General features: G+C 51.9%; 1 protein-coding gene across 1 annotated transcript in view; it reads left to right on the top strand.

Annotated features, from left to right (window-relative positions):
• LOC144611180 (E3 ubiquitin-protein ligase HUWE1-like) overlaps nt 1-8,502 on the top strand; it is a 42,041-nt gene that overhangs the window by 2,840 nt on the left and 30,699 nt on the right. The window contains exons 3-8 of the mRNA XM_078430233.1: nt 773-940; nt 2,198-2,405; nt 4,066-4,102; nt 4,208-4,274; nt 6,010-6,224; nt 7,506-7,717. Coding sequence (XP_078286359.1) covers nt 773-940; nt 2,198-2,405; nt 4,066-4,102; nt 4,208-4,274; nt 6,010-6,224; nt 7,506-7,717 — 907 coding nt within the window. The remainder of the gene's footprint in view (nt 1-772; nt 941-2,197; nt 2,406-4,065; nt 4,103-4,207; nt 4,275-6,009; nt 6,225-7,505; nt 7,718-8,502) is intronic.

Raw genomic sequence — 8,502 nt, 5'->3', positions numbered from 1 at the left:
CTCCTGCACCTATTGTCTAGTGTACTGTGTGCAGTTTTGGTCTCCAAATTTGAGGCAGGATATTCTTGCTATTGAGGGCGTGCAGCGTAGGTTTACTAGGTTAATTCCCGGAATGGCGGGACTGTCGTATGTTGAAAGACTGGAGCGACAAGGCTTGTATACGCTGGAATTTAGAAGGATGAGAGGAGATCTTATCGGAACGTATAAGATTATTAAGGGGTTGGACACGTTAGAGGCAGGAAACATGTTCCCAATGTTGGGGAGTCCAGAACCAGGGGCCACAGTTTAAGAATAAGGGGTCGGCCATTTAGAACTGACAACTAAAAACTCACATCTAAAAACACCACACCTAAAAACTCTACGCCTTAAAAACTCTAGGCCTTAACAACTCTAGGCCTTAAAAACTCTACCCCTTAAAAACTCTACCCCTTAAAAACTCTACCCCTTAAAAAACTCTACCCCTTAAAAAAACTCTACCCCTTAAAAACTCTACCCCTTAAAAACTCTAGGCCTTAAAAACTACCCCTTAAAAACTCTAGGCCTTCAAAACTCTAGGCTTCAAAACTCTAGGCCTTCAAAACTCTAGACCTTAAAAACTCTAGGCCTTCAAAACTCTAGGCCTTCAAACCTCTACCACTTAAAAGCTCTACAACTTAAAAACTAAAGGAGGTGCCGAACCACCAGTTGCCGGGAAATGGGCGGTAGGCCTGTGTTACTTGGCCTCTGAACCTCAGCAGTGAAGTGAAAGTTGTCCGTGTCTTTGCCAACGCAGCCTCTGACGATGAGTTTGAGAACCTCCGAATCAAGGGCCCCAACGCCGTGCAGTTGGTGAAAACCACTCCGGTGAAGCCCTCGCCACTGCCGACCATCCCCGAAACCATCAAAGAGGTCATCTACGACATGCTGAACGCCCTCTCGGCCTACCACGCTCCTGACGAAGGTAAGCCTGGGTGGGGGGGGGAGGGGAACGAGCGAATTGGAGGCCTTGTGGCCAAGTTTGCGGACGAGACAAAATTCATAACGAGAGGATTTGAGTATAGTCGTAAAGATGTCCTTCTGCAGTTGTACGGGGCCCTGGTGAGACCACGTCTGGAGTATTGTGTGCAGTTTCGGTCTCCTAATTTGAGGAAGGACGTCCTTGTAATTGAGGCAGTGCAGCGTAGGTTCACCAGATTGATCCCTGGGATGGCGGGACTGTCATATGAGGAAAGATTGACAAGACTGGGCTTGTATTCACTGGAGTTTTAGAAGGATGAGAGGGGGATCTGAGAGAGACGCATAAAATTATAAGAGGACTAGACAGGAAAAATGTTCCCAATGTTGGGCGAGTCCAGAACCAGGGGCCACACAGTCTAAGAATACAACGGAGGCCATTTAAAACTGAGGAGAAGAAGGAACATTTTCACCCAGAGAGTTGTGAATGTGTGGGATTCTCTGCCACAGAGGGCAGTGGAGGCCAATTCACTGGATGGATTTAAGAGAGAGTTAGATAGAGCTCTAGGGGCTAGTGGAATCAAGGGATATGGGGAGAAGGCAGGCAGCGGGTTACTGATTGTGGAGGATCAGCCGTGATCACAATGAATGGCGGTGCGTAGAGGCTCGAAGGGCGAATGGCCTCATCCTGCACCTATTGTCTATTGTGAGAAGGAACTTTTCCACCCAGGGAGTTGTGAATGTGTATATTCTCTGCCACAGAGGGCAGTGGAGGCCGAATCACTGGATGGATTTAAGAGAGAGTTAGATAGAGCTCTAGGGGCTAGTGGAATCACGGGATATGGGGAGAAGGCAGGCACGGGTTACTGATTGTGGACGATCAACCGTGATCGCAATGAATGGCGGTGCGTAGAGGCTCGAAGGGCCGAATGGCCTCATCCTGCACCTATTGTCTATTGTGAGAAGGAACTTTTCCACCCAGGGGAGTTGTGAATGTGTATATTCTCTGCCACAGAGGGGCAGTGGAGGCCGAATCACTGGATGGATTTAAGAGAGAGTTAGATAGAGCTCTAGGGCTAGTGGAATCACAGGATATGGGGAGAAGGCAGGCACGGGTTACTGATTGTGGACGATCAACCGTGATCGCAATGAATGGCGGTGCGTAGAGGCTCGAAGGGCCTCATCCAGCACTTATTTTCTACGTTTCTATGAACATCTCTTGGCTTTTAAATGAGGAGGAATTTCTTTTGTGGATTCTGTGGAGTTGATGGTCGTCGCCTGTCTGTCTGCCGTGTCCGACTGTTGTCCAATCGTGTCCCTCGACAGCCGAGAAGCGTGGAGGTGAAGCTGGTGAGTGTCAACCAGGAGCTGAGCCAACTGCTTCAGGACGTGGGTGACGATATGTACCAGCAGTACCGATCCCTGACCCGCCAGGGCAGCGACTTCGACTCCAGCAGAGTTTCACCATCAACGTGAGTCGTCCTGGGGTGGCTGGAGGGGAGGGGAGGGGTGGGGGGGGGGGAGAGAGAACGCTCCAAGTTAGGAAAAGGGGACGTACAACGAGATCTGGGTGTCCTAGAGCATCAGTCACTGAAAGGAAGAAGGGTCTCGACCCGAAACGTCGCCCATTCCTTCTCTCCCGAGATGCTGCCTGACCTGCTGAGTTACTCCAGCATTTTGTGAATAAGTCGATTTGTACCAGCATCTGCAGTTATTTTCTTATACTGAAAGGAAGCATGCAGGTACAGCAGGCAGTGAAGAAAGCCATTGGCCTTCATAACAACGAGATCTGGGTGTCCCTAGTGCATCAGTCACTGAAAGGAAGCATGCAGGTACACCAGGCAGTGAAGAAAGCCAATGGCATGTTGGCCTTCATAACAAGAGGAGTTGAGTATAGGAGCAAAGAGGTCCTTCTGCAGTTGTACAGGGCCCTAGTGAGACCGCACCTGGAGTACTGTGTGCAGTTTTGGTCTACCAATTTGAGGAAGGATATTCTTGCTACTGAGGGCGTGCAGCGTAGGTTCACCAGGTTAATTCCCGGAATGGCGGGACTGTCGTACGTTGAAAGACTGGAGCGACTAGGCTTGTATACGCTGGAATTTAGAAGGATGAGAGGGGATCTTATCGAAACGTATAAGATTATTAAGGGGTTAGAGACGTTAGAGGCAGGAAACATGTTCCCAATGTTGGGGGAGTCCAGAACCAGGGGCCACACAGTTTAAGAATAAGGGGTAGGCCATTTAGAACGGAGATGAGGAAAAACTTTTTCAGTCAGAGAGTTGTGAATCTGTGGAATTCTCTGCCTCAGAAAGCAGTGGAGGCCAATTCTCTGAATGCATTCAAGAGAGAGCTAGATAGAGCTCATAAGTATAGCGGAGTCAGGGGGTATGGGGAGAAGGCAGGAACGGGGTACTGATTGAGAATGATCAGCCATGATCACATTGAACTCCACTACTGGAGTCATGGAGTGATACAGTGTAGAAAAAACAGGCCCAACTTGCCCACACCGGCCAACATGCCCCATCTACACTAGTCCCACCTGCCCACACCGGCCAACAAGCCCCATCTACACTAGTCCCACCTGCCCACACCGGCCAACACGCCCCATCTACACTAGTCCCACCTGCCCACACTGGCCAACACGCCCCATCTACACTAGTCCCACCTGCCCACACCGGCCAACATGCCCCATCTACACTAGTCCCACCTGCCTACACCGGCCAACATGCCCCATCTACACTAGTCCCACCTGCCCACACCGACCAACATGCCCCATCTACACTAGTCCCACCTGCCCACACCGGCCAACATGCCCCATCTACACTAGTCCCACCAGCCTACACCGGCCAACATGCCCCATCTACACTAGTCCCACACCGACCAACATGCCCCATCTACACTAGTCCCACCTGCCCGTGTTTGGTCCATATCCCTCCAAACCCGTCCTATCCGTGTACCCGTCCAACTGTCTCTTAAACGTTGGGATAGTCCCAGCCTCAACCACCTCCTCCGGCAGCTCGTTCCATAAACCCACCACCCTCTGTGTGGAAAAGTTACCCCCCGGATTAAATCTTTTCCCCTTCACCTTAAACCTGTGTCCTCTGGTCCTCGATTTCCCCTGCTCTGGGCAAGATACTGTGTGCGTCTTCGGTTGCTGTGTAACACTGGGGTACAGTACCGGTGGGGGCGTGTGTGTGTGTATGTAACACTGGGGTACAGTACAGGTGAGGATGGGTCTGTTGCTGAATAATTGTAACACTGTTCCTTTTTCTAGACCCAGGTCTTCGTTGCGGATGGTACAGCAACTGACACAAGTCAGCCTGGGACGTCTCAAGGAGAAGGTAAGCCTCAGTGAAGCAGAGAGGCCACTCTGCCCATCCGACCAGCGTTCTCCATTCACCCATCGCCCGGCTTCGTGTCGTTCAGAGATACAATAGACAATAGACAACAGGTGCAGGAGGAGGCCATTCGAGCCAGCACCGCCATTCAATGTGATCATGGCTGATCATCCACAATCAGTACCCCGTTCCTGCCTTCTCCCCATACCCCCTGACTCTGCTATCCTTAAGAGCTCTATCTAGCTCTCTCTTGAATGCATTCAGAGAATTGGCCTCCACTGCCTTCTGAGGCAGAGAGTTCCACAGATTCACAACTCTCTGACTGAAAAAGATTTTTCCTCATCTCCGTTCTAAATGGCCGACCCCTTATCCTTAAACTGTGTGGCCCCTTGTTCTGGGCTCCCCCAACATTGGGAACATGTTTCCTGCCTCTAACGTGTCCAACCCCTTAATAATCTTATACGTTTCGATAAGTGTAGATGGGGCATGTTGGTCGGTGTGGGCGGGTGGGACTAGTGTAGATGGGGCTTGTTGGCTGGTGTGGGCAGGTGGGACTAGTGTAGATGGGGCATGTTGGTCGGTGTGGGCAGGTGGGACTAGTGTAGATGGGGCATGTTGGCCAGTGTGGGCAGGTGCGACTAGTGTAGATGGGGCATGTTGGCCGGTGTGGGCAGGTGGGACTAGTGTAGATGGGACAAGTTGGCCAGTGTGGGCAGGTGGGACTAGTGTAGGTGGGGCATGTTGGCTGGTGTGGGCGGATAGGACTAGTGTAGATGGGGCATGTTGGCCGGTGTGGGCAGGTGGGACTACTAGTGTAGATGGGGCATGTTGGCCAATGTTGGGGGAGTCCAGAACCAGGGGCCACAGTTTAAGAATAAGGGGTAGGCCATTTAGAACAGAGATGAGGAAAAACTTTTTTAGTCAGAGAGTTGTGAATCTGTGGAATCACATTGAATGGCGGTGCTGGCTCGAAGGGCCGAATGGCCTACTCCTGCACCTATTGTCTATTGTGGGAAAAGTTGGGACTAGTGTAGATGGGGCATGTTGGCCGGTGTGGGCAAAGGTGGGACTAGTGTAGGTGGGGCGTGTTGGCCGGTGTGGGCAAAGGTGGGACTAGTGTAGATGGGGCGTGTTGGCCGGTGTGGGCAAAGGTTTGACTAGTGTAGATGGGGCATGTTGGCCGGTGTGGGCAAAGGTGGGACTAGTGTAGATGGGGCATGTTGGCCGGTGTGGGCAAAGGTGGGACTAGTGTAGGTGGGGCATGTTGGCCGGTGTGGGCAAAGGTTTGACTAGTGTAGATGGGGCATGTTGGCCGGTGTGGGCAAAGGTGGGACTAGTGTAGATGGGGCGTGTTGGCCGGTGTGGGCAAAGGTTTGACTAGTGTAGGTGGGGCGTGTTGGCCGGTGTGGGACTAGTGTAGATGGGGCATGTTGGCCGGTGTGGGCAGGTGGGACTAGTGTAGATGGGGCATGTTGGCCGGTGTGGGCATGTGGGACTAGTGTAGGTGGGGCATGTTGGCCGGTGTGGGCAAAGGTTTGACTAGTGTAGATGGGGCATGTTGGCCGGTGTGGGCAAAGGTGGGACTAGTGTAGATGGGGCATGTTGGCCGGTGTGGGCAAAGGTGGGACTAGTGTAGATGGGTCACGTTGGCGGTGCTGGCTCGAAGGGCTGAATGGCCTACTCCAGCACATATTTCCCCACGGATGTTTGTTTACCATCACGTTCTTCCTTGGCACAGTCTCAACGCCGGAAGAGAGCCGGGATGGCAAGAAAGACAAGGATGGCGACAAGGCCTTGGAAGATGGCAAGCAGAAGGCCAAGGGCACCAAGCTGCTGATGCCAACGTCCACCATCTTGAGGCTTCTGGCAGAGCTGGTGCGCTCCTACATCGGCATCGCCACTCTGATAGCTGGCTACAACTACACCGCCGGCCAGTCCGAGCTGATCAAAGAGGTGAGAGAGAGAGAGAGAGAGAGAGAGAGAGAGAGAGAGAGAGAGAGTGTGCAGCGTAGGTTCACCAGGTTAATTCCCGGAATGGCGGGACTGTCATGTGTTGAAAGACTGGAGCGACTCGGCTTGTATACGCTGGAATTTAGACGGATGAGAGGGGATCTTATGGAAACGTATAAGATTATTAAGGGGTTGGACACGTTAGAGGCAGGAAACATGTTCCCAATGTTGGGGGAGTCCAGAACCAGGGGCCACACACAGTTTAAGAGTAAGGGGTCGGCCATTTAGAACGGAGACGAGGAAAAACTTTCTCAGTCAGAGAGTTGTGAATCTGTGGAATTCTCTGCCTCACAAGGCAGTGGGGGCCCATTCTCTGAATACATTCAAGAGAGAGCTGGATAGAGCTCTTAAGGATAGCGGAGTCAGGGGGTATGGGGAGAAGGCAGGAACGGGGTACTGATTGAGAATGATCAGCCATGATCACAATGAATGGCGGTGCTGTGGCCCCTGATTCTGGCCTCCCCCAACATTAGGAACATGTTTCCTGCCTCCAACGAATCCAACCCCTTAATAATCTTATACATTTCGATAAGATCCCCTTTCATCCTTCTAAATTCCAGTGTGTACAAGCCTAGTCACTCCAGTCTTTCAACATACGACAGTCCCGCCATTCCGGGAATTAACCTAGTAAACCTATTTTGCACGCCCTCAATAGCAAGAATATCCTTCCTCAAATTTGGAGACCAAAACTGCACACAGTACTCCAGGTGTGGTCTCACTAGGGCCCTGTACAACTGCAGAAGGACCTCTTTGCTCCTAAACTCAACTCCTCTTGTTTTGTAGGCCAACATGCCATTGGCTTTCTTCACTGCCTGCTGTACCTGCATGCTTCCTTTCAGTGACTGATGCACTAGGACACCCAGATCTCGTTGTACGTCCCCTGTTCCTAACTTGACACCATTCAGATAATACTCTGCCTTCCTATTCTTACCTCCAAAGTGGACAACCTCACACTTATCCACATTAAACTGCATCTGCCATGCATCCACCCACTCACACAACCTGTCCAAGTCACCCTGCAACCTCATAGCATCTTCCTCACAGCTCACACTGCCACCCAGCTTTGTATCATCTGCAAATTTGCTAACGGTACTTTTAATCCCTTCATCCAAGTCATTGATGTATATTGTAAATAGCTGCGGTCCGAGCACCGAGCCTTGCGGTACTCCACTATGGCCTCGTTGTGTAACCTGTGAACTTGTCTCCCTTGCCCGTCTCTTGCAGGACTGCAACGTGCTGGCGTTCGTGCTGGACCACCTGCTGCCCCAGACGCAGAACGTGGGGGACAAGGACACTCCGGCCCTGGCCCGCCTCTTCCTGGCCAGCCTGGCCGCGGCCACCCAGAGCACGGAGGCCCAGGCCGCGCTGGTCAACGAGGTGAAAGCGGCGCTCAGCCGGGCGCTGGCCATGGCGGAGAGCACGGAGAAGCACGCCAGGTAACTACGCTCGCTCGCGCCCGCCCGCCCGCAAAGACCCAGCTGCGTCTCAAACTCATCGCAGCACCGGCAATCTCCTGAGATGCTGCCTGACCTGCTGAGTTATCATATCATATATCATATATATACAGCCGGAAACAGGCCTTTTCGGCCCTCCAAGTCCGTGCCGCCCAGTGATCCCCGTACATTAACACTATCCTACACCCACTAGGGACAATTTTTACATTTACCCAGCCAATTAACCTACATACCTGTACGTCTTTGGAGTGTGGGAGGAAACCGAAGATCTCGGAGAAAACCCACGCAGGTCACGGGGAGAACGTACAAAATCCTTACAGTGCAGCACCCGTAGTCAGGATCGAACCTGAGTCTCCGGCGCTGCATTCGCTGTAAAGCAGCAACTCTACCGCTGCGCTACCGTTACTCCAGCATTTTGTGTCTCAAAGAAATACAGGTGTCAGGGGTTATGGGGAGAAGGCAGGAAGGAGAATGGGGTTGGGAGGGAGAGATAGATCAGCCATGATTGAATGGCGGAGTAGACTTGATGGGCCGAATGGCCTAATTCTGCTATTCCTTACGACCTGATGAATAGGTGACGTTTCGGGTCGAGACCCTTCTGAGTGGGCGGATGCATGGCAGATGCAGTTTAATGTGGATAAGTGTGAGGTTATCCACTTTGGTGGTAAGAATAGGAAGGCAGAGTATTATCTGAATGGTGTCAAGTTAGGAAAAGGGGACGTACAACGAGATCTGGGTGTCCTAGTGCATCAGTCACTGAAAGGACG

This window comes from Rhinoraja longicauda, chromosome 39 (genome assembly GCF_053455715.1).
Source record: "Rhinoraja longicauda isolate Sanriku21f chromosome 39, sRhiLon1.1, whole genome shotgun sequence".
Classification (NCBI taxonomy): domain Eukaryota; kingdom Metazoa; phylum Chordata; class Chondrichthyes; order Rajiformes; family Arhynchobatidae; genus Rhinoraja; species Rhinoraja longicauda.
This window is presented reverse-complemented; position numbering and strand designations above follow the sequence as displayed.